This window comes from Artemia franciscana, chromosome 9 (assembly GCF_032884065.1).
Source record: "Artemia franciscana chromosome 9, ASM3288406v1, whole genome shotgun sequence".
NCBI lineage: Eukaryota > Metazoa > Arthropoda > Branchiopoda > Anostraca > Artemiidae > Artemia > Artemia franciscana.
In genome coordinates this window covers 42,693,430-42,720,634 of record NC_088871.1, presented here as the reverse complement: position 1 = coordinate 42,720,634, position 27,205 = coordinate 42,693,430, and the positions used below count along the sequence as shown (strand labels likewise).

Genomic DNA, 27,205 nt, shown 5'->3' with positions numbered 1-27,205 from the left:
ATAATAATTAAAGCTAATACTAAAGGGCTGATTATGCGACTACCTAACTAAACAAATATCTTTTAAACATAACTTTGTATTTGATTTTTTAAATCTTGTATTATTAATTATTTTAATCATTTGTTCATTTACTTGGTGCTTCAATATCTATAGATATTATTTTTCTAAAAAAAAATCCAACTAAAAAAAAACAAAGCAAACGATTATGCTTTGAAATCTGAACCTGTTTTTTAGTTTAAGGTTTATGCTTATTTATCACGAATCAAACAGTTCGTGGTAACGAACTGTAGTAAGGAGCGATCCGGCTCAATAGTAACCAAAACTCTAAAAAATTGAATTTTGATATCAATAGCTACATCAAAAGAATCACATTTTAATGCTGATTTTAAATATATAAGTTTCGCCAAGTTTAGTCTTAGCCATAAAAAGTTACGAGCCTGAGAAAATTTACCTTATTTGGGAAAATAGGGGGAAACACCCCCTAAAAGTCGTAGGATCTTAACGAAAATGACACCATCAGATTCAGCGTATCAGAGAACCCTACTGTAGAAGTTTCAAGCTCCTATCTACAAAAATGTGGAATTTTGCATTTTTTGCCAGAAGACAAATCACGGGTGTGTGTTTATTTGTTTTTTTTTTTTTTTTTGTTTTTTTTTTCCCAGGGGTCATTGAATCGACCAAGTGGTCCTAGAATGTCGCAAGAGGGCTCATTCTAACGGAAATGAAAAGTTCTAGTGCCCTTTTTAAGTGACCAAAAAAATTGGAGGACATCTAGGCCCCCTCCCACGCTCATTTTTTCCCAAAGTCAACGGATCAAAATTTTGAGATAGTCATTTTGTTCAGCATAGTCGAAAATCATAATAACTATGTATTTGGGGATGACTTACTCCCCCACAGTCCCTGGGAGAGGGGCTGCAAGTTGTGTTTGTGCTGTTGCATTGGTGATTTCTCTTTTCATGATATAATAATGGTTATTGGGAAGTGTACAGACGTTTTCAGGGGGATGTTTTGGTTTTGGGGGTAGTGTTGAGGGAGGGGGCTATGTGGGAGGATCTTTCCTTGGAGAAATATGCCATGGGGGAAAAAATTCAATGAAAAGGGCGCAGGACGAATCTGGTCACGTTAGAAAAAAACGTCAAATTAAGAGCTTAATATACAATGCTGGGTGTTCAGAGCCTCTCTATTATGGAGAATAATTTGAAAATAACACAACTGTACGAGCGATAAAACATATATACCACAACCATAACTCAACTAACGAAAGAACTGCTAAGAGATAACACAACTATAAAGCGAAAACAGGTGAAAACTAACGGGAAAATAAACGAACTAAGAGGTGGAAGGGGCCCAGAAAAAAAAATATAATCCTTTTTCAATTTTGAGCCTAACTTCCACAAAGGAGTAATAATGTCAGAAGCCCCGAAATACCGAATTAGTTTCTTTTCAAACAGTTCGTGGTAAAGAACTGTAGTAAGGGGCGACCCGGCTCAATAGTAAACGGAAATCTAAAAAACGGAATTTTGATGCTAAAAGATACATCAAAAGAATCGAATTTTTACGCTGATTCTAAATATATAAGTTTCAATTAATTTAGTCTTTGTCGACTAAACGACAAAGACTAAATTAGTGTTTGTTTGTTGTTTTTTTTTTTTTCCCCAGGGGTCATCGTATCGACCAGGTGGTCTTAGAGTGTCGCAAGAGGGCTCATTCTTACGTAAATGAAAAGTTCTAGTGCCCTTTTTAAGTGATAAAAAAATTGGAGGGCAAATAGGCCCCCTCCCACGCTAATTTTTTTCCAAAAGTCAACAGATTAAAATTTTAAGATAGCCATTTTGTTCCGCATAGTCGAAAACCATAATAACTATGTCTTTGGGAATGACAAACTCCCCCACAATCCCTGGGGAAGGGGCTGCAAGTTACAAACTTTGACCAGTGTTTACATATAGTAATGGTTATTGGGAAGTGTACAGACGTTTTCATGGGGATTTTTTGGTTTGGGGGGTGGGGTTGATGGGAGAGGGCTTTGTGGGAGGATCTTTCCTTTGAGGAATATGTCATGGGGGAAGAAAAATTCAATGAAAAGGGCGCAGGATTTTCTAGCATTACTATAAAAAAAACAATGAAAAAATAAACATGAAAACGTTTTTTCAAATGAAAGTAAGGAATAGCATTGAAATTTAAAACGAACAGAGATTATTACGCATATGAGGGGTTCTAAAAATGCTTTAGCATAAAGAGCAAGGTATTTAGGAGGAGATAAATACCCCGCTCTTTATGCTAAAATATTTTTAGTAATTTCAACTATTTATTCTACGGCCTTTTTGATTCAGGGGTCATTCTTAAAGAATTGGGACAAAACTTACGATTTAGTATAAAGAGCGAGGTATTAACGAGGGTACAAACCCCCTCGTACACATAATAAAAATATAAGAATATAAAAGTTTGTTATGTAAGTCAATTCTTAAGTTACGTATATTTTTTACTAATAAAAACGTTCGTTGAAAATTAAAAGTTCTAGTAGCCTTTTTAAGTAACCGAAAAATCGGAGGGCAGCTAGGCCTCCTTCCCCACCCCTTATTTCTCAAAATCGTCTGATCAAAACTAAGAGAAAGCCATTTAGCCAAAAAAAAAATTAATATACTAATTTCATTTCAATAATTTATGTGCGGAGAGCCAAAATCAAACATGCATTAATTCAAAAACGTTCAGAAATTAAATAAAAAAAAAAACTAGTTTTTTTAACTGAAAGTAAGGAGCGACATTAAAACTTAAAACGAACAGAAATTACTCCGTATATGAAATGGGTTGTCCCCTCCGCAGTCCCTCCCTCTTTACGCTAAAGTTTGACTCTTTGCCACAATTCTACTTTTTAAAACAATTAAAAACTTTAGCGTAAAGAGCGAGGGACTGCGGAGGGGACAACCCATTTCATATACGGAGTAATTTCTGTTCGTTTTAAGTTTTAATGTCGCTCCTTACTTTCAGTTAAAAAAAACTAGTTTTTTTTTATAATATATATATATATACACACCTGGCAATCATGTAAGTGGTGTTTACTATTTATTTAAGGGTAGTTATTCGATGATACCGTGGAATCATGTAAGGGATATTTTTGATGATGTGGATGAGTCATGTAACGGATTTTTTTTTTTAAGTGCGGATTTTATATTTTCTCTGGTATTTTTCAAAATAGCAGACAATCATTAATGGCTATTGACAAAGGTTACGAATAGTGGCTCTCCAGAAGGAGACATACAAGGACAAAAAGAGAGGTGTTTTTAGATTGCTAATTTTATTTTATTTATGAGCTTGTTCGCGTTTTTGGTAATTAATACCCACCCTCCCCTCTATATAGCCTTAGGCTATATACAAAACAAACAAAAAATAAAAGTTGCTCCATTATATTCCTTGTTTTATGCTATTTTCCATTATAATAGTCGTTGCCCTGGTAATGTACCCCCCACCCCCATTACATTGATGGAAACATATATAGCCCTAATAATATGGTTGTTTATTGTTCTTTCAATCGATTGGTCTGTTGTGAAATCGGTTACTCTCTATCGACTTCAAGATATTCAGTTTAGCCGGAGTGTTTGCTGAATATTGGATAAAATAAACTATTTTAAATGAGTTAAAAATGTGAGTAATAATAGAAGGAAACGTGATAATCCGATCAACATAAATATATCCTAGTTTTTATATAGCAAAGAGATATATAAGATAATTAAGGGGGAGGGTGAATTGTAAGAATGTAAACAAAACCGTGAAATCGAGCATAAAATTAACAATCCAAGAATGTGTCTTTTTTGTTCTAGCTTGTCTCCTTCTGGAAAACTGCTATTGTTAACCTTAAGTTGGCTATTTGTTGACGTAAGAATAAAAATATTTTTCATGTTCTTTATGTTTTGAATGCTGGGCATTCTTGTAAGTTTTTTTTTTCATGATGCATATACAGTTTCTTTATGATAATGGGCCCTCATGCCATTATACTTTTTTGCAGTTGTTTCTTTTTAGATTTGTTATTTCATTTGTATTTTATCGTACTCTTTTTTACTATAAATAATGGCTTGATAATTTACTTCTTTTTCCTTTATGAATTTAAGCATTATCTGGTTTGTTAGTACCTTATTTCTTTCCCAAATATGGAGGGAAATGGAGAGGAAGAAAATTTTAAACCGAAATGATTTCTATTTTCCCCTTTAAGCTTTTTATGATTTCTATTATATTATTATCCGAAAATACGGTATAAGCCCATAAGACGGGCTGACCCCCCCCCCCCCCTAATGTGTAAATATATAGCCCAATTTATATATTTCCCATGCCTTAAATTGAATCAACGTTGACGTAATCAGGAAACGGAAAAACGCATGTAAAATATATCACTTGGGCTATATATTTGCACGTTGGGGAAGGGGGGAGGCTAAAATATAATTGAAGCGCCTTCAAAACGTGTTAACTAAAATTCTTCTACACATTATGAAGTAAGAATTGTTTTCTTAACATATTTCCTTCTCAACAGCGCCAATTCTAGGCTTATACCAAAAAGACCCTTGAATTTATTCAGCATATTTTCTTGATAATCATCTCTGTATCTAAAATACAATTTATGAACAATTACGTCAGCTATTCCGAAAGTAACTTGTGTTTTGAAATAAAAAAAGCAAGATAATTTTTTTTTAACTTACACTTTCGGGATCTTCACCCTTAGCCTAAAATTCATCGCAGTTTATCGCCTGTTGTCAAAACTGGATTTGATTTTTTACATTTTCATTTCTCAGTTCTTGCCAGTTAGGATGTGGCCAAATCAAAAAGTTTTTAAGACTTTTTGGGAAAAATTGAGTTTACAGCCTGCCCTTTTAAACTAAACAGACTATAATGACCTTTTCAAAAGATTTGTTAAGAGAGTAAATGTAGGAAAACAAATAAAAATAAAAAAAACAGTCAACGAGAAAAGCAGAAAAATAAAAAAATCGGTTGAGTATCTTCCAAATGTATTCGCTACAATTTTTCTACATATTATGAAGTAAGAATTGTTTTCTTATTATGTTTCCTTCTGAATAGCCCCAGTTCTGCGCTTATACCATATTTTGTTTTCTTTTTCATTTTTGTCTAATGTAAATACTAAAGTAAGGTACTTCTCTGAGGTAGAAATCAGCCAGTGAAAAAAAGAGAAAATCTTAAAAATTTCTGTTGAGAACGCCGTTCAGCCGTCATCAGTGAAGGAATAAGATTTTTTTTTTCTTTTTTTTTATACAAAGTTACTAAAGTTTAAAGTCTACCAGACAATTTTGACAAATCTGACAAAACAAAAACTAACACAAGAAGTTCCTTTCTTGAATAACGGTGAAAAGGCAGCTGAATATTAAACCCATATTAAGTGGCATATTAAATTATCGAATAGAAAAAATTGAGGTCTAGGTTTTTTTGAGCGGAGGTCGTGACCCAGCCATTTGTATTTTTATCCCCTTTCCCTTGCTGTGTGTTCTCCGTTGTTTCTTCGTTCTCTTGTGTTTTGTCACCCTTAGCTAATTTAGTCTCAGGAAGTAAAATTGATTTTCTTTTGCCCTAGCTTGTTCTCACAGTATTTGGAAGTCTTCTTTTTTCACTCAACAGAAAGAACCAGGAAAGGGGTTTTTTTATATTAAAATTGATTTTGTTGTAACTTTTATAACTTACTACTGAGTCTCAATAAATATCCATCCTCCCCCTTCCCGCCATGGATATGACAGAATCATGTTTTCATTTTTGTTCATTTTAAGTACTAATGGTCTGAATTTTTACTTCTTTGCTTCATTTGTCTAAAGCTGCTAGATTCTATTAATTCTAGATAATCTATAGCAGCTTACATAAAAAGGCACCAATGCATATTTTATTGGAAAGCTGGCCAAGTTGGCTCCCCAAAAAATCGCTTAGTATCCAAAATAGAACTTATTGTTTTGTTATATAGAGGACGTCATTGTAAATTCCAACAATGAGATTTGATCAAGGGCTTTGACGGAGGTAGAGATTAAAGCGTTCTTTTGGCGCTGCTGAAAGTAATTAGTACAAATAAGAACCTATAGTCACCCTCCAGCTGCTGAACGTACTGTTTGATGTCTAGCCGTGACGAAGGTTTTTTTTAAAGCCGTTGTCAAGGTTGGATGGGCTAAAACCAGTCGTGGTTTCCAAAATCATGTCAAGGGTGTTAATTATCCTGGATGTATGAGGTGTCAACCATGGCGTAAGAAAAGATCCCCTGAGGACCAAATGAGGTGGGAATATAAGTTATCTTGCTAGTACTCCTTCTGAAGATTAAGTATTGCTGAAGGATGGGGAGTAGAGATAGAGTCTCCCCTCACTTTTGACAGACGAGTGTTGCCTGTCCAATCCGATCTGAAGCTTGCGTTCTTGATATGGCGGAAAGTAATGATGGCACCTTGACACTACCAAGGAAGGCTTATTCTATGAAGGCAAAAAAGATATGGGAAACCCTTATCCAGAGATACCAAGCCTGAGAGGGCATTAATAGTCGTGTGGTAATTGATTCTTTCTTTTTTTTTACGTGGGGGGAATGGGCGCCAGTTTGACCCAGTTTTTTTGGGGTTCGTCCACAGTAATAATCATTATGTTAATAGTAACAATAAGGACTTGATTTGTTTCTAAAACACGAAAATATCTGGAGTTAATCAGCTTGCCTTCAGAATATCAGCAGATTTGTTTTTCTCAGCAGAGAAAGATGCTTCAGACAGTGAAATTTTTATCTTCCTGACCTGACAGGAATTATGTAACAGTCTGCAAATGGCATTTATACAATCCTTTTTCGTATCCATTGTCTTTGAAATTGCAATCTGTCGAAGTTGCAATCTCCTTGACGTTAGGCGCTAAAAGCTTTTTCTGAATGATCCTCATACAAGCTTATTTTTTATTCACTTTTTTGAAGTTGCCATCTCCAGGTATGGAAAAAGTTCCAAATCTGCCAGTAGTAGAATTCATCAGAATTCCAAAAGCTGCCAAATCTACCAACAAATTTTAAAATCCGCCAACAAATTTCACTAGGTCATGAAAGCTCCGAGGTAGAATTGCTACTCTGCTACCCCACTTTTCCACGGCGGGCCAGCTCCAGGCACTAAGACAGTCCACGAATGGCCTTCCTACGTTTTTTTTTCAGATTCGGTTTTTAAATGGCTGCAGGAGGTTTGAGATATTTTTTTGTATTGCCTTAGGAGGAACTAAAATATTTTAGAAATGGTCTTGATAGAATTGTTTTCTTATATTCTTTATTTTTTAGATGGTTGCAGGAAGTTTTTGATGTTCCAGTCATTATCCAAATTACAGATGACGAGGGATATTTCTGCAAGGACTTAAGTTTAGAAAAAGTAAAAGAAATGGCAGTCGAAAATATAAAAGATATTATAGCTATGGATTTTCACCAAGACAAGACGTTCATTTTTAGAAATTTGGAGTATATGGGGTAATTATTCTTTTATGTCTTTTTCACTATTTTATCACATTTACGTCAACAAGAAAACAGATAAATTGAGAGTACAAGATATAAGTCAGGATATAATAACATTACCGTGTCTATGTAATAACATTACCGCAATTGCGTTTAATATATAGAACCTCATAATTTTGAACGTTTGGCATATAAAATGTTTAAAGTTATACCATGTTTTCTGTAACTTGCAACCAGATATTCTCCAATTCGTGTGAAAATGGGTCAATATAAAAACACTTGTCATGTCTTAACATTGGACAATCTCTGTTGCTAGGTTGAAAAAAAAAAACAAGGCTGAAACACCTGAAGAAAACCAATTACAAAAAATAAAAATTTAACAAACAACCACAAATTATTAACTGAGAGAGTAAGACAGAAACGATCGGGGAAAACAACTATTATAACAAATAATTATCGAACAACAGTAATTATTAACTGAAAAAGAATCGTTAAAAAAACTGTAAAAATCAAACAGTTCGTAGTAACAAACTGTAGTAAGGAGCGACCCGGCTGAATAGTAACCGAAACTCTAAAAATCGGAATTTTTATAAGAATAGTTACATCAAAAGAATTGCATTGTAATGCTGATTTTAAATATATAAGTTTCATTAAGTTTCGACTTACCCATCAAAAGTTACGAGCCGGAGAAAATTAAAAATAGGGAGAAACACCCCTTAAAAGTCATAGAATCTTAACGAAAATCACATTATCAGATTCAGTATATCAGAGAACCCTATAGCAGAAGTTTCAAGCTCCTATCTACAAAAATGTGGAATTTTGCATTTTTTGCCACAAGACGGATCGCAGATGCGTGTTTTTTTTTTTGTTTTTTTTCAGGGGTGATCGTATCGATCCAGTGGTCCTAGAATGTCGTGTGAGGGCTCATTCGAATGGAAATGAAAAGTTCTAGTGTTTTTAAGTGACCAAAAAACTGGAAGGCATCTAGGCCCCCTCCCACGCCCTTTTTTTCCCAAAGTCACAGGATCAAAATTCTGAGATAACGATGTTATTCAGTATAGTCGAAAAACCTAATAAATATGTTTTTGGAGACGCCTTACTCCCCCACAGTCCCCGTGGAAGGGGCAGCAAGTTACAAACTTTGACCAGTGTTTCCACATAGTAATGGTTATTGGGAAGTGTACGAACGCTTTCAAGGGGTATTTTTCGGTTGGGGGGAGGGACTGAGGAGAGGGGTTTTGCGGAGGGAATTTTCCATTGAGGAATTTGTCGTGGGGGAAGGAAATTTCCATGAAAGGGGCGCAGAATTTTTTAGCATTTTTTTTTAAAGAACAATGAAAATAAATACGAAATTTTTTTTTCAACTGAAAGTAAGGAGGAGCATTACAACTTAAAGCGAACCGAAATTGTTACGCATATGCATTATTTCAGAAACGTTCAGAAATTAAATAAAAAAACAAGTTTTTTTTAACTGAAAGTAAGGAGCGAGATTAAAACGTAAGGAGCGAGATTAAAAGGCTGTACAGTTTGACGATTTATTCTATAATCTGATTTGGAATTTTAGCTAAGGAATTTAAGGATTTAATGTCCTCTGAATATCCAATTTAATCATTTTTTTGTCCTGCTCACTTCAAACCCGACATTTATTATCTTATCAATATGTTTAATTTTGTAAAACTCAGAACAGTCCGATTCTTTGTAAGATTAACAAATGGCTTGTATTTGTTTTCTCCTATGTTATTTTATTTTCTGTATCAGTGGCTCTCAAGCTAGGGGTAGCGGGCGAATATTAAATGGATTGTGGTTTTTATTATTAGTATTTATAATGTTCAGATTCCGTAGGTGTGAGTAGGGGAACTTATTTGTTATAATTGAAAAAAAACAATCCAGGTGTCCCCTAATGAATGAAAGACTGTTGAAGTAAGAAACACGACTTAAACAATATTTTGTTTTTACATAATTACACCTGCACTTTTTTCTTTACAAAGTAATTTCAATGGAAAAAATATATTTGTTTCTGATTTTTCTTCATTACATTTTTAGCATCAATTCAACTTTTAATAACGGTGAGTTTTATATACCCAATTTATTTCTGTGCTTAGTTTAATGTAAACCATAGCCAAAAGTCTGGCCTCGCATAGATATAAGTCAGTAAAGAGGAGGAGGACTTTCATAGATTCATCAAACAGGCAAGGATAGTTATCAACAACTGAAAGACGGAAGTTCGACAACTGTTTACGATTGCAACTATTTTCAGCGAAGTCTCAGCGATCTTCCGGTAAATCATAAAAAGTACTAAATATATCCAGTCTCTTATAATTATATGCAATGCTTACTGTCAGACATGTGTAAAAAAAAAACGGATACTCCCTCTGACTACCGGAAATCTGCTGACTGTAAATTGTTGGGGAATATGCTTGCCTCAGGCTTCAGCTGTCCGTTGCATTGCGCAAAAGCCAGATTAGTTACAGACTTGTTCCAATTAAATAGGTAAGGTGCTACTACTTAGAATTTAAGAGTTGCAAGGTATCCAAATTGTTTAAAGCAAATACTAAGATATTAAATAACAAGTGTTGTTCAATACACAAATCAGGCACGCACGCGGAAATTTTTATGGGGTTGAAGAGCGCAATAGTAAATACAAAATTTATTTGATAATTTCAATAAGAAGTGCGTTGGAATTAGGTATGATAGATTTTGGAGGTGGTCCTGGAACCAAAGCACCCCACCCCCCTTTCGTACTTCCCTGATGCTAAAACTACCTTTAAGCGTAATGCTTAATTTATATACTTTTTCCGAGACTCGATGTTAAAAGTAATAGTTTGTTTCACAAAGCAGATTGCCTAAAACGAGACTGGGGAAAAATATTGATTGAATCTTTTAATATTAATTTATTATAAATTGGGCTTAAGGAAATATCTCCTGTGTCTCTATTTATAGCAAAATTTCTGTTAGTATATTGTTTTTTATCTCAAAAAAGATTGTGGTAAGTCATTTACAGCGGATATTAAAGTCGCCTCTTCAAAAAGAAGTAAATGGTGGTTTTCGAAAATATGGAGGGCCAAAGCAAAATCAAAGTTGTCATTTTCATTTTCAAACTTCAGGGACTTATCTTGAATGAAAACAGTCGCATTGGTCATGAAGTAATTCATTTGTTGATTCTATCTACCAGTAACTGAATTCGATTATTCAAGAATAAGAAGGAGGGGGATATATTCAAAGCTCATACTAATGTGATTTAACATTTCAGGCAGAGCATTGGTTTTCAAGAGACTCTTGCTAGAATAAAGAAACAGGATACGTTTCACGAGAACAGAAGCCACTTTGGTTTTTCAGATAGTGACTGCATGGCCAAGGTAATGTATGGCTCAATGTAGGAGGGCTGATCCCGCCTTCACGAACTGTTCGAAAACAATTTAAAAAGCTGTATTTAAAACTAAGCTAAAAAGTAAAAAAAATATGAATATACATTGTATGATCCTCTATCCAAATCTGCGTTCTCAATTTTGGAACTCTCTGAATTTAAAGATAAAGATTGCGATATTTGTAATGGCCCATAGGTTTTACACATCATGAAAGGGGGACCAGGTGCTTTTTACTTGAGGAGGGAGGGTACATTAAGTGTACTTTTGAATATCTATTTTCAGTTTTTTTTTTTCTGGTAGGAGAAGCCTTGTAAAAATCCCATACGGACAACAGGTCGGGGGTAAAAATGTACATTTTTTTAAAGCCAACTTCTGTGAAATCTAATTCCTGTTTACGTGCCTCTCTCCCTTCCCTTTTTTGCCAAAGGGTCACCTGTTGAATAGTAAATAGATATTGTAAAACCATGACCTGTTCTCACTGCAATCGCCACCTTTTCTCCAATTTTCAATTTTGAACTTAGTGTACTATGCAACATGTCAAATTTCTACGTCTGAATTAATTCTTAAAAGATATTAAAAAAAAAGTATGTTTGTTTCTCTTGCTTGTTTTTTCTACCCTAAGTTAAATTCATAGTTTTTGCAATTAAAATTGTTTCGACGTCAACTCTATGGTTGTCCATGAGGAATGGAAGGGATATTGGGCGTTTAACCTCCTACATTGGAAGCCATAAATGCACTAAAAGTATATATTTTTTCAGCCATTTGAGAAATCTGGTAATTTTCTTTAAAAAAGAAAAATTTTTGTGAAACAATGCTTACTATAATTTTCCATAGGTTTGGACAAAGGATCCATAGGATCCTTTGTCCGAGAGGGCGAGTGTTCGAACCCTAGTATACAAAATTATTTAGTTCGGCCAGACTTTACCCATCTCTAAATGGGTGCCTGAAAAAAGAAAAAAAAGAGAAAAAAAAAAAAAAAAAATAAAGAAAAAAAAAAGAAAAAAAAAGAAAAAAAAAGAAAAAAAAAGAAAAAAAAAAAGAAAAAAAAAGAAAAAAAAAGAAAAAAAAAGAAAAAAAAAGAAAAAAAAAGAAAAAAAAAAAGAAAAAAAAAGAAAAAAAAAGAAAAAAAAAGAAAAAAAAAGAAAAAAAAAAGAAAAAAAAAGAAAAAAAAGAAAAAAAAAGAAAAAAAAAGAAAAAAAAAAGAAAAAAAGAAAAAAAAAGGAAAAAAAGAAAATAAAAAGAAAAAAAGAAAATAAAAGGAAAGAAAAGAAAAAAAAAAAAAATGAAAAATAAAAGAAAAAAAAATTAAAAAAATATAAAACTACTAAAAAAACTAAAAAGAAAAAAAAAACAAAAAAAGTAAAAACCAAAAAAAAACTAAAAAGAAAAAAAGGGGAAAAACACAAAAATTTATTTCATAAGGGAATATCATAGGGAATATAAATGACGACCGGGACACTCAAAGAGAAAGCGACCGGGACACAAGAAATGTTCGATTAGCAATCACCATCAACAAAGCACCGGGACACAAATAACGACCGGGACACAGGGAGTATAAATGACGACCAGGACATAAGTAAAAAAAACTAAAAAAAGGTAAAAACTACAAAAAAACTAAAAAGAAAAAACTAAAAACTAATAAAAAACTGAAAAAAACTAAAAAAGAAAAAAAAATAAAAATAAAAAAACTAAAAAGGTAAAAACTACAAAAAAACTAAAAAGAAAAAAGAAAAAAAAACTAAAAAAAACAAAAAACAAAAAAAAGTAAAAACCAAAAAAAAAACTAAAAAGAAAAAAGGTGAAACACAAAAATTTATTTCATCATATACCAATGCAAAAACCAATGTATATACAGACCGGGACACCGGGATACAAATGACGACCGGGACACAGGGAATATAAATGACGACCGGGACACAACTACAACGGGGACGCCGGGGGGCACAGGGGGATATATAAATGACGACGGGGACACAGGGAATGTTCGATTAGCAATCACCATCAAGAAAACTCAAGGGCAATCATTAGAATCATGAGGTATAACTAAAAAAACAAAAAAAAGGTAAAAAACTAAAAAAAAGACCAATTCAAAAACGAATGTATATACCGACCGGGACATCGGGACACAAATGACGACCGGGACACAAGGAATATAAATGACGCCCGGGACACTCAAAGAGAAATTACAGACTGGGACACCGGGGCACAAATGACGACCGGGACACAGGGAATATAAATGACGACAGGGACACAACTACAACGGGGACGCCGGGGGGCACAGGGTGATGTATAAATGATGACGGCGACACAGGGAATGGTCGATTAGCAATCACCATCAACAAAGCTCAAGGGCAATCATTAGAATCATGAGGTATAGATCTGAATACGGATTGTTTTCCCATGGACAATTATATGTTGCATGTTCAAGAGTCGGTAAACCTGACAATCTATTTATATGCACAGACAATTGGACAGCGAAGAATGTTGTATATTCGCAAGTTTTACGTAGTTAAAAACATACATATATATCTATCTATATTCACAGGTGGGACATAGGGACACAACTACAATGGCGGGTAACTAATATGGCGCGTAACGACTTACGCGCGCGGGGGGGCTTGGGGGGTGCGCGAAGCGCCCCCACCAACTAGGTGTTTATAAATTCTTTGTCAGTTATTCTTTCCTTTTATGACAATAATGTCATCTTTTTCGTCAATATTTTATGAAATTTTCATTTCAAGTCTCCTAAATCAAATCTCAAATCCGTTGACTATATTTGTATTTCCACCTCTAGTGCTTCACTATTATTTATAATATATCTTTCTATATACTCTCTTTAAGTGAGCGATAATTGTGCTTGTATATTTACCTATGCATTTTTTCTCGAGAACGACTCCACATTTTTTGTTTTTTTAAATTTGCACACTGAGATTTTCTGGCTTGAAAATGCGATCTAGATAGGTCATAAGTAGAAGAAAATTTGTTTAAAAAAGATAAAGATCCTTCTGAGCCATTGCTGGTGCATAGGGTGTCGTGACGACGTTTCAGTTGCTGAGTTTTTTTTCACAGGGACCAGTAGTAAGCTTTTTGCCCAGCCCTGCTGCAGCGGGGATCGAACCTAGGTACTCCGTGTTGCCAAGAAGAGCATCAATCCACTGGGCTACAACAGGTCGAAAAGTCGTTTAGAGCCTTCATATTTTTTTAACATCATAATTAAGGCGAAAATATAATTATTGGGAATAGCTGGAAAAGAAGTTTTACTGCTATCTATGGCGTCATGCGAAATTATTCGTGATGATGAGTGAATCTGAACAGCTAAAGCTTAAGGCGTGGACAAAATGTCTGCGGCAATGATGAACGAAAGTGAAGCACAGCGAGAGCTGTAGTTAGAAGACATGATGCAACAACATCACAGGCATGGCAACATCCACTCTTTTCCTGAGTGGAAATTCTTTTCTTGTTGTAATTTGTCGTAAAAGTGTGAGCTTTTTGAATGGTTATTTTTTAATGATTTTTAATGATTTTATTTTTTAATTTTTCTCCTGTAAGGAACGCAGTGGGGGCATCTCCTGAACTAATCTATTAGTAGCCTTTACTCGTCTAGGCGAATTACTATAACTATTTCTAGATGTAGGGTGCTTAAAAATCTTCTTAAGCGAAATGCCCGAAATTAATTAAGGTAACCAGTCTACTTTTAACCTTTGGAAACTAATTAAGTCTCAGAAGATTTATTCACTTTATTAGAAATTAACAGAAGGGTTGACTTCAACCTTCAGCTCAGGAAAGTCGAAAAAGAGAAAAGTGGTGAATAAAAAACATAGTGGATCTTGACATAACAGCATAATTTGAAAGGAAGCTTAGTTTGTGACTATTGTGAAGTAAAAATATGAAAAAGGAATTGGATTAAATGAACTTTTGTTCTAAATTCCAGAAAATAAGAACAAAAAGCAATTTCTACAACCTGTGCAAACGCAAGCTAGGTGAGCAACAGAAATTACCAACACTAATAGATCGAAGTGATGTGGTCCGTAGTACTAGCCTAGATAAGGCGAATGCTCTTGTAGAATTTTCTACAAGCACGTTCACTGTTGACGATGGCTATTTACCTGAACTCCAAGACTCACACCCAGGAAGCGAGCTCCACAGCATTGGCTTCACGCCAGGAAGTGTTCTAAAAGCAATGAAGGGCATGAAAGCCTCTTAAGCACTCAATCCCGATGGCATCCCGTCCTTTATCCTGAAAGAACTTAGAGACGAGCTATGTGAACCTTTGGCAAGACTTTTCTAAATCTCATTCGAGCAATCCAAGTTTCCTTCTTCCTGGATTCTATCCCTTGTAACACCTATTTTCATAGGAAAAGGGGAAACAGAATGACCTGGAGAATTATCGCCCGATCAGCCTTACTTCACCATTCCTGAAAATCATGGAAAGGGTCATAGTCGAAAAGTTAAACTCGCACGTCGAATTGAACAACTTCATCTCAGATCATCGGCATGGCTTCCGTAAAAATCGTTCTACTGTTTCCCAACTAGTAGTGATACACAACTACATCGAGTCTGCCCTAGACCGTGGGATTAAAATAGATATTATCCTAATCGATCTACTTATGGCCTTCGACTGAATATCCTTGCGAAAACTCATCCGCTGCCTAGAAGTCTATGGAATCAAAGAATAGCTAAAAAATTGGCTCTCAGCATATGATAGAAAAGTAGCAGTCAAGGTTGCAGACACACTATCCTCATGGATAGATGCAACCAGTGGCGTCCATGCATTAACGTCATTTCCCAAACCGACTTCGGCCTCTTTGCAGACGATACGAAGTTCCTGGGGGAAGCTAGTGCATCATCACAAATACAAAACGACTTGGACGCCCTGACAGAGAAGCTCGAAGAATGGCAACTTTCATCAAATATAGCAAAATGCTCCGTCGTCCATCTTGCCCGCCAAAATCCGGAGTGCTCATACAAAATGAAAGGTATCTACCCGCGAAAAGGACCTAGGTGTGATTCTGAGCTTGGACCTCAAACCAGAAAAGCATATTGCCCTGGTTGTGCGTAAAGCATCAAATACTCTCTGGCTACTCACTCACTCCCTACGACACCTTGACATTCACTCAAAGATTTCAGCATACACAAGCTACGTCAGGTCACAGCTTGAATACGCCACTGTCATCTGGTCGCCTTATCTCAAGAAGGTTATTGATAGAATAGAACGACTCCAGAAACGCTTTGTAAAAGGACTTGAAGGATTTAGAAACCTTCCGTATGGCGAAGCTCTAAAGAAGGCTCACTCTCCATAAACTTGAGACTAGAAGAACGATCTTAGACTTAAAACCCTCTTCAAGATAGTTCTCGAAAATTTTGGGAACGTAAAAGACAAGCTTGTTCAAATAACTCCCCAAAGTAACAAAAGATCGCACAGTCTGCAATTGGAGCCTGTGAAGATGATGACTGCAAGATCTAATTCTTACCATCATTAGTTCATAACCCGGGTCTTCAGGATCTGGAACGAACTGCCATTCCCAGCCAAAAAGATGAAATCACTTGAGGCCTTTTCCAATAGCCTAAACATAAACATACCATATCTCGAGACTTTCAACGTAGGACGACTTTAAATGGCAATCGTGCCGCAGTCGATCCGCTCTTCGCCCTGCCATAACATTTTTCTTTTAATAAGGTGTCAGTTATGTGGAAATTTTGTATTGAGAGGCGTGAGTAATAAATTATTTATTTATTTGTAAATCAATAAAAACTACTGGATTAAAAAACAAGACAAAAAAAGAGCTACGAGGAAGAAGATTGTGTGAAGGAACTAAAGTATGCCCTACATCTTTTGGTAGAAAGATGAAGAAAGATTTTGGTAATTTTTTTGGTATAAAAAATTATTTAGTTGAAAATGAAACTAATTAAGAGACGAAGGAGCTGCACCTATCTAAAGTAGCAAGGACAGTAAAATTAAAATAATTTTAGCCTCTTGGATCCATCTTAAGCCTATCCATACTAAGAAGTTGCAATTTTCTGATTCTTTTTTATGTTGCTTCAAAGTTACGAAATTTTTTGGGTAGAACCCTATTTTGTCAGTGTAGGCGCGTTGAACCATCAAGATAAGTAAGCATAATTAAGTAGTTAAATTTGATTATGCTTTTCATTCGTAAGATGCTGTTGATTTTCAAAGACAAACTTACGTTCGCAGGGAATCTACACCTTCTTAGACTTCGGGGCCTTAAGTTTTTTGGCTATTTTTTACTAGTTTTTTAATTGCCGATTGCTGCTACCATAAACTCGGTAAGTGTAAAAGGAGCCCTTTTTTGTTAAAATTGAATTCCTGATTTTTCTGATATTTTTTAGGTATTTATGGCTGTGAAAGTTTCCTCTTGACAAGTTAAAGATTGAGACCGTTTCCACTGTCCTTTACTTTCAGGAAAGAACACCGGAAAACATTAGACATTTAAATAACCTCTTATAATTTCTTTTCCAGTTGCTGTTTCCTTATAACCAAGCGGTGCCATCTTTTTCGTCGGCATTCCCTCACATCTTCAAAGGCAAAACGGACGTGCCTTGTTTAATTCCTTGCGGAATTGACCAAGATCTGTATTTCCGGATGGCACGTGACGTGGCTCCCCGAATCGAATTTCTAAAGCCTTCTCTCATGCATTCAAAGCTTTTCCCAGCTTTGCAAGGTGCCAACAGTAAGATGTCTGCGAGTGATCCCAACTCGGCAATTTTTCTGACAGATACAGAAAAACAAATTAAGAAAAAGGTACTTATTTTTTATTTATGGTACATCTTCCTTAAAGATGATATTAAAATCTGCAATTGATGTCACCGAAAGGTTGATAGTTCTGAAATATTGCTTTAATTATGCTGGTGTTTCTAAGAACAAATAAGAAAAATTTGCCGATCAAGTATATATATATATATATATATATATATATATATATATATATATATATATATATATATATATATATATATATATATATATATATATATATATATATATATATATATATATTACACATAAATTTTCAGTATTTAATTAAAGCCTATTCAGGATTTCTAGACCATCTGTAGATTTTCTGCAGAATTTTTAATTGAATTAAATTAATTCTTCAAAACTAGTCAAAATATTTATTGGTAAGTTACCGCGATGTTCAAAAAATGATTGCTGCTGCTCAAGGTCGTTTCAGGAATTTTGGTTTGGGGTGGTGGTGCTACGAAAAAAAATCTTAGAAAATGTATCAAATATAAGTTTTATGTATTTTTATCGCGTTTTTACGAGTCGGGTAAAAAAAATTTGAATAGGAGAGTAAAACCTGTACCCCCCCTTGGATAATGTATTGCTACTAAGTCTATTACTGTTAAACTCGCCGCAGCTGGATGAGGCAAAAACAGTTGCGACCACTCCTCCCCTTTCCTTCCGTCCAATGTTTCACCCTGTGGTTCCTCAATTTAAGTTAGTACTTGCTTTATATCCTTTCTTAGGAAGCCTATCAATCCAATTCTTGTACTCTCTAGTTCGCATTTTAGCTTTGCTTTATCAATGCAGTTTTTTTTTTTTTTTCGTAACCTTTCTTCATTTGTCTTAATACATGACCGAACTACCAACAAAATGTAGTCTTGGCAGCATTCTTTCCTATGAAATATGATCCGAACTATTGACGAAATACAGTCGTTTGGCAACCTGAAATATCAACAAACTGCAATCTTTTGGCAACATATCTTTCTTTGTCTTAAAACATGACCGAACTATCAACAAAATATAGTTTGTTGGTAACCTATTTTCCTTCGTCTTAAAATATGATTGAACGGTCTTAACTTTCCTTTTGTTATAGATAATGGGATCGAACCCATTTTGTTGATCGTGGTAGCCATGGGTGCCGGCAAGGGGGCTATTCCCTCCCCCCTGGAAATTCGGGACTATAAAGTAATCATAAGGAAACCAAAGAAAAGAGAGCAGAATAGGAAAAATCATGATAAAAATGTGTGTTGCCCCATTGTTGGCTGCCTGCCAATAGATTTGACCATTAATAAGGAAAATAAAAGTTCTAATTTCTGACTGAGTGACCCCTTTCGAGTTTTCGACAAACATTTTTCTATGTGACTTTGGTTGGAGCAACAAAAAAAAAATCAATTCTTCATAGTAATGAATGGTAAGTAAATAATGATCCTTGTCAGTAACGAAGGTATAAGAGCCTAATAATGATAATATTCAATCAAAGAATCAGCTTTTTATGGGGATCTTAAATATGCATTTGTTTATTAGTAATTAGTGCAGTTATTACTACACAAGAAAGTTCGTGTAATTATAGAAAATACAAGGAAAACAACAGAGGCAATTTCGATAATATGGCGTCAACTTTTGCTTGCATTTCAATAGTACCCATGAGCTGACATAGGAGGCCACTATAATCAGAAATGTTTTCCCTGAAAGGAATGCTGGGAATTTCTGTACCCCCTGAACGCACTCGTTTTTTGTGTTTTATTATCATTTTTTTTTTTTTTTTTACAGGAGTGATTGTATTTATGTAGTTTTTACTTTGAAAAAGATTAAATTTTTTACAGTTATGAAGTATAAAGGTGTCAAATATATTGGTTTTGTCAAAATTAAATTGAAAATATTGACTTAAAAATGTTTATCAGAATTTTTAATCTTGGTTTTATTGTTTTACTTTGAACAAACTACTATGATAATGTGTTACTTTTTATAAATACTGAGTTTAAAGGCATTGAATATTTTGGTGTTTGATGACCCAGTTCAAAACTGTCGAAATTGTTAAAAAAAAATTTGTCCAACGCCTCTGCATTTGTCAACAGAACTGAATGCCGGGAGTTCATATATTAGTTTTTGTAAGTAGGCTATTGTTCTGAGTATTTTTTGTAATTACTTACTTTTTTCATTTTTGTATGCTTGTACTTTAATTGACATACTTTTTCCGTTTTCTTTAGAAAAATGTTAGTCTCTAAGCTTCATGAAGTAAAAAAAAACAAGTTTTTTCAGCTTATAATAAGGAGCAACATTAAAACTTAAAATGGGCAAAATTTATTACATATATGACGTTGGGTTGCCCCCTCCTCAATACTTTGCTTTTCATGCTACAGTTTTTCGGCACTCTAAAAAAAGTTACTTATTGTTATAATTAAATGACCCTTGTTTCCCAGGAGTCGTTTTTAAAGAATTCGAACAAAATTTAAACCTGAGTGTAAAGAGCGAGGTTTTGGAAGGGGGCAACCCCCCCCCCCCCCTCATATAGGTATTAATTTCTGTTCGTTTGAAGTTTTAATGTTGCTCCTTACTTCTAGTTGGAAAAACTCTTTTTTGTTCAATATCTGATTGTTTTTCTAATAACGCCGGGATAACTGGCTCCACCTCCACAGGAAAATCCCTCTCCCAATCGAAATATCTTCTGGACAATTCAATTCTGGAGAAAATTTACCCCGGGGAATTACCCTTAACATCTTCACGTGTAAAATTGAATTGGTAAAGAAAAAGCAAGACATATAAAGAAATATCGTACAGAAATTCTGGAAAATTCACCCAGTGTAAAATTTTCCCTGAAAAGTTCACTCCCTGAAAACTTCCCTCTTTATGGAAAGTTCTCCCAGTAGAAAGTTCGTCCTCCCCTCTCATCCAAAAAAATATGTGCGTACTTCCCAATAAAAATAAAACAATGGGCAAATTTTATAACTTAAAACCTTTCTCCAGGGGCCTTAGGGGGTCATTTTATGTCCAAAAACGTAACTATTGGGCCTTTCAGCTGAAAAAAAGCTATCTTAAAATTTGATCGGTTATAATTGAGGGGAAAAAAGTTTACCTCTTTCAACATTTATCTGAAGCCTGAGGAACAGTAAGCAGTTTGCCCATTAAAATGTACGTTTGTAGGAAGCTACCCTACCCCCACCTAAACAATGACTCTGCCCTTCATTATAGTTGACATGCTATTCCAGATCACCATACATAGCCTAATTTCATTACAAAAAAAGCGAATCAATTTGGTTGAACCAAGTATTGCCACCGTTTGGCATTACTTCTTTTGCAACTGGGACGCCTAAAATATAGTTATTGATATTTTTAAATCAATTAGCTTCTCCAAATTCGTCCTCTTTAGGTTAAATTCATAGTTTGGTGCCCTAAACCACCCAAACTGTCACCCAACCATCACTGCTATTTTAGTGTCTGCCCCTCTCCCCTGGAAAATTTTCTGCTGGGGCTCTTGATGGTAGCTTATTATTTTATATGCGGTTGTTGAAACAGGTATCCAAAGACTAACCTAAAACAAATTCTCTGAAAAATCTCTATCGCATCTTCCTCCAATTTCCGGATCGTCGCATTTCCAAAGCCATACTTGACCACTCTTTTTCCTATACAACACTATTTTTACTATATTGTGTACCAGCGAAAAATAAATTATATTATTTATTTTGTCCTTTTCTTTTACCTTCAACAAAATTGGAGGGTAATCTTTATAAATTTATGTAGTCTACTTGGCCGGACGTTCACATATTGAAAAGAAATAAGCTCATTTGTGGTTGGGGAGAGAATAGGAATTCATTTAAGATGAATTTTCAACTTCATCTTTTTCATAAACGTTACTATTAACTGAAATTTGTGTAAATTTCGAAGCATAGAAGTTCAAAAATTAATCAGGAATAATCAATTAAATAATGAATTAATAAGTAATTAACAAATAACTGGGACATACGAAAAAAAAATCAAAATTTCTGATTAGATAACATGCAAAAAATATATCACTATTGGATAGAACAAATTTATCAAATCAAATGACTGACATAAAAGCTACTGGACTAAAAATTAAATTGAAATAAGAAAGCACTAAAGTTTTCAAAAATAATAAATCTAAAGCAGAAAGTCCAAAACATACTGTTCTTTTTTGGGTTTTATTTTCTCGTTATCCGACATCACTTCTTCACCCTTTATCTTAAGTCAAAGCGACTTATTTTTCTTCTTCTTAACATTAATTTGCATACCTTTAAGATTTATTCTTCTTAATATTTATTTCTAAATCTATCTTTACATTATATACTTTTAGAACATCGACTAATTTATTAATTTTGATAACATTCTAATCAAGGACACAAAAATTGTCTGTGTAATCTGTACATCGTCTTGAGACTGACCTTAACAATGGCATTCACAAGTTTTAAACAACATTGCGCTGAAGTTTTTTTCAGTATTACCAGGATTCAGATCAGTTTGTACTGCGACTGATCTCTAGTACCAGTGGCAGGCGCAGTTGTTTTGAGTGCCTTTTAAGGTTCCATCTCCATTATACAAGTTTATAGAAACAAGGATGCCAATTTAAAAATATTTTTCCCCTGAACCTATATGAGCTCTATTCATAACTGAACCCTACCATTTTCTACTTTTATTCTGTTTTTTTCTTTTTTTTTTTTATTATTATTATGGAGTTCCTAGTGTACCACCAAGTTTTACCAATATAGTTATCCGAAACTGTAGAATCAAATAACCAGAAATTATTCGGTAAGTTCAACTACACGTAACAGTTCAAACATTAACAATCTACTGATTTCTAATTAAAGTTAAACAAATTAATCAAAATATGTGTTCTTTAAGCTGAGAAATTGATGAAAATGTTAAAAATACACTTGGTTTTCAGTAAAGCCTTAATGACCGGACTTTCGGAAGGTTTAGTGTTTATGGGGATTCATGTCATTGTTGGAAGTGTAGTTACTAAATCTTTCTACTATTTTGAGCCCAATGGGATATCTTAAATTTTTTTGGAAGTTTTTGGGGGTCGAGTGGGGTGAGGTAAAAAAAAATGACCGGGGGTGGTGTAATGCTTGCATTCATTTTTTTTGTTTAGAAAGAAGAGTGAAATTTTCAATATCCAATCGAATAAGCATGCCCATTTTAAGCTTTCTTCCACAAATCCTTCCATGCGAATTGGAGTGATGAAAAAAACAACAACAAAGCCTACAAGTAATGCACGGAAGCCATTTCGCTCTTTATGCTGCTTATGAGTTACTGACTATTTTATATATATTTCGAATCATAAAAGGGGACCAGGATTTATGGGAGTGGCTTTCAAAAATACTTTTCAAAATAACCCAACAGAATTAGTTGCGTTTTAACGCAGAAATATCGAAAAATAATCTTTCTTTTCCTCATGTTTAGAATATTGAACTTTTCTGAGAAAAGAGAAAGAGAGATTACTGACTTGTGCAGTCGTGTTAAAAAGGGTATTATCCCAGTAGCTTATTTTTGGGACTAATTTTCGATTTATCACTCACAATATTCCTGAGTTTTATTTTTATGCCAAACGTATCATTTTATATTTTGTTAAGTGTTTAGTTAAGCGTTCATCTAGTCAAAAAAAAAAGCGATAAAACCTGTTGGGCTCTTTGGTATGAAGTTTTATGCCACTGTAAAGTACAAAAAGATTTAGAGTCACGTCAAAATTGCTCTGATCCGCAAATAAGTTCTGATTTTCAATGATTTGACATTTGGCTCATATTATTGACATTAAGAACCCTACTCGCGATTTTTATGGCAATTTATGTTTCAGATAAATAAGTATGCTTACTCTGGTGGTCGCGATACCATAGAAGAGCACCGGGAAAGGGGTGGTGATTGCTCAGTTGATATAGCATTTCAATACTTAACGTATTTTGAAGAAAATGATGAAAAATTAGAAAAAATTAGACAGGTAAGCATGACTTTTTTTACTACCTGAATGAACAATAATGTCATTACTACACTGTCGGCACCTGGAATTCAAGAGGGGATGTATTGTACAATGTCGTTGCTGTTCAACAGTGGTAAAGCCTCTGACACAATCGGAATAATATATTATCAAGAGCTCAAGAGGAAATGAATTGCTGAATGTCATCGCTGTTACGCCTAAAGGTCATATCTTGACATTTTAAATCTCCAGGAATAATTGCTGAAACCATTTGGTAAGCTGCCATAAAAGGGAGGATCAACCGGGGAAATTAAGTTTGACCACAATTCAGTGCTCTTGAATATTTTCCTGCTGATCTTCCCTATAAGAACAGCATTGCAAATGGTTTTTGATAATTTTCTCTTTAAGTCTGAAAATGTCTGATGCGACCTTTAAGTGTACCAGTGGTGATATATAGCTGCTGCAAGAGAGTAGAAAAACTAAAAAAATTTGTTTTGAGTTTCCTTACTGTCATTTAGAAGCAATTGTCTTTAAAAGGAAGAATTCGTTTGGCTTAGAAAAGTTTCGCGAAGCCAAGATACGACAAAAATCTGTTTAATATCATTGCAGTAAATACTGGGTGTTTAAAAAGAACTTTTTTATTGAGTGTGTCAAAATAAGCATTTAAATATATAATCTGGGATTTCATTTGGGATAAATGGTGGCAGTTAGATATAGCCCAGCATGTATTTAAACTATGACCAAGATTTTGCACGACTGATCACCCGCTATTCGCGCGTTTTTGACGTTCCAAACTTTGAAGACGACAATTCGATTTTCAAATTTCTCACTAAAGTTTTTCTGAAATCTTTCGCCAAAGTGCCAGACCTTTTTTTTTTTTCTTTTTTTTTTTTTTTTCTTTGTAATTCATTATTTTGCTATCTTAAATTCATTTTTTTATTCAATACCTTATTGGGGTGACATTAATGGTGACTGTCAGTGGCTTAAAAATTTTGATTAACACTTAAGTGATGCACCTTCTAGGAACCTTGAGTAAAGGATTTACACAATATAACACATATTGTGCAACTTTATAACACAATTTTGTCATGGTTATTATTAGCTGATGAAAGGGATTATTTCAGTTAATGGGAATATTTTTCCTGCTAAGAAATATTTGAGGGTAGGCTAGTTTTTTAATAAAAACATTTAATTATTTACACCAACCTACTTTACGGCCTTCATACCCTAACACATACCTGCAGACAGAGGGCAGGGCGGGGTATAATTTTTGTATGAAGCCTGTTCAAGAAAGGTGAAAAAATCCCTGCCTTACTGCAAAAAAAAGTTAGGGAAGAAGAAATTAGAGGACCATAGGTCCATATTGTGATTCTTAATACTACAAACTAAAAATGTTTGCACGATATATTAAAAAAGAATACAGCATGTCTCACTTTATCCTAAACAATTAGCACTTTGCCTAATGATTACTGACTCCCCATGGCTTCTCAATCTTTCAAAGTGAAAATCCTGGCGTGGCTCTAATTCAGTATGATGAAACTTCTTTACCTTCCTGTCAGAACGTTGGAAGGAGGGGGAAGGTGACAGAAGGATACAGGCCCACTTATTTTCTCCCGGTAGTTTTGGCTACACATCAGGACATATCGAACAGCGTCATTATCCAGTTTTTCTCTGGTGAGTACGGCAACGAAATCGTCAGTCCTTCAAACTATCCGTGTATCTTATTAACGGAATTGTGTCCAAAAAAATTTCATGCAATATAGATTCATCAACTCGTAAAGGACTATTGATCATTTTTCAAAGAAGTTCACTTGTTCTAGTTCAAAAGTTGATTTTCTTGCTGCGGGCCAGCTTTTTAATATTACTGCTAAGAAAGAAGCTGAGGTTTCGTATTTCTTACTTAAGGAATTCTTACCTCTTAGAATCTCTGAGAAATCCTTATTAATTTAATTTTATGAATTAATTTCTCTATTAAACTTTTTTCTTGTCGGCAAGTTGGCAAGTTTTTTAAAGTTAGTTGGAGGGTTTTATATCAATATATATATATATATATATATATATATATATATATATATATATATATATATATATATATATATATATATATATATATATATATATATATGCGTGTGTGTTTGTGTGTGTAAAGTTTTTTTTTTTTTTCAGAGTTATTCTAGTGGTGCAATGTTAAGCGGAAAAATTAAGAAGATTTTAATTGAGAAATTAACTCGCGTCGTTTTAGACCATCAAACAAGGAAAAAATCTATTACAGAGGACATCGTTAGGGGGTTTATGACTCCCAGACAACTTGTAATTGATTTTTGACTTAGAAGAATTTGTTATTTTATTTATGTCAAATTTTGTGTTCTTTTTTATCCTGCCAATACAACAAATTCAAAGGGATATGTTTTTTTTGCTCTAGAGCATTCTCCTTTTTTCCAAAAAAAAATCAGATATAGTTAAGGGGACCTGCGTTCGATTTTAAATTTGAAAAGCTGCTTTATCTATATTTATTTGGAATTTTGTTCCGCTCATCCAACTTTTCTGTTTTTCAGTCGTATGGCTTTTATTTTTAGAGCAATAAATTTGTAGGACAAGTTATATATGTGTTCAGATTAAATTTACTCACGCCTGCTGGTAATACTATTAATTTGTATGGGCATTGGCCATCTGCATTGCCAATTGGTCGTAATTCGTAGATTTTTAATTAGTCCTACTTGCTTTTCCTTCTTTGTAGTACCAAATACATATAAATGAAAACATTTTGCTACCCCTGGCTCCATCATTGGTCGATCCGGTAGCTGGCGTTTACCCAACCGGAAAATACACCCCCACGGAAAATCCTCCCTCGGTGAACACCCTCCTAGAAAGTACCCCTCCTCCCCGTGGGTCGTTGGTCTCCGATCACATTCGATATATAAAAAAGGACTTGAATTCTCAAATTCTGATTTAATGAGCACCCTGCGAAATTTCTGCGACTATGCGGTGGAGGTTTGGATGAGGAAGGGGTAACCCCCTTCCTCATGGTGGAGGTTAGGTGGAGGTTTGGATGAATATACTCTGCTCATTTTGGGGTTAAATGTTACTCTTTTCGTTAATAATAACAGCGTAGACCAGAAATATTCTCAGAAATCATAATGGAGTATATATCAATTTCACATCTTTGATGCGGTTTTTAAAGTCTCTTTTCTACATCCATTGTAGAAGTTTAAGTGCCTTTTTAAGTTTTATAATTTGTCCACTGCTTACAGATAGTATTTGTTATTGGGAAACATTCGGACATTTTTCGTGAGGGAGGATTTTGGAGCGGGGTGAGGGGGGAGTCTGGAATTTTCAGTAGAGAGTAAATATTTAGGAATAATTTCCTTTCAGTGAGGTTATATTTTCTGGAGGGGGAAGGCCTTAAATTGGTCTAACCAGGATTTTCTACTGTTTTTTTCTTTGATTGCAAAAAATATTTAAGTCAGAATTCATGCTCAAAGTTGCACAGTGTTTCTAAGCTAATCTACTTCTAAGAACTTGCAGTAGCACCAAACCGCCTGAAGCCAGTATAGCTACGCGCACTCCACCTTCATCCCAATCTATTCAAAATCTCCCTCTTTACACCCCCTTGGGAAGCTCCCTTAGATCTTTCTTTACGTCCTCCCGCCCCAACTGTAGACGATCTAATTTCCTGTGCACCCCTAGATGGTTGGCCAAAAAGGACAATTTTTGGCAATATGTCATCCTTCATTTGAAGA

The 27,205-nt window shown here is 34.5% G+C and overlaps 1 protein-coding gene across 7 annotated transcripts in view; it reads left to right on the top strand.

Moving 5' to 3' along the window:
- The window catches only part of LOC136031440 (tryptophan--tRNA ligase, cytoplasmic-like), a 90,297-nt gene that overhangs the window by 43,400 nt on the left and 19,692 nt on the right, over nucleotides 1-27,205 (top strand). For 4 of the 7 annotated variants that reach the window (XM_065711021.1, XM_065711026.1, XM_065711027.1 and 1 more), the window contains 5 exons: nucleotides 7,268-7,450; nucleotides 10,686-10,791; nucleotides 17,279-17,560; nucleotides 23,349-23,489; nucleotides 25,632-25,868. In XM_065711021.1, coding sequence (XP_065567093.1) covers nucleotides 7,268-7,450; nucleotides 10,686-10,791; nucleotides 17,279-17,560; nucleotides 23,349-23,489; nucleotides 25,632-25,790 — 871 coding nt within the window. In that variant the 3' untranslated portion in view covers nucleotides 25,791-25,868. Of the gene's footprint in view, nucleotides 1-7,267; nucleotides 7,451-10,685; nucleotides 10,792-17,278; nucleotides 17,561-23,348; nucleotides 23,490-25,631; nucleotides 25,869-27,205 lie in introns of those variants that run through there. The other 3 variants (XM_065711024.1, XM_065711025.1, XM_065711022.1) reach the window with 3 other exon arrangements.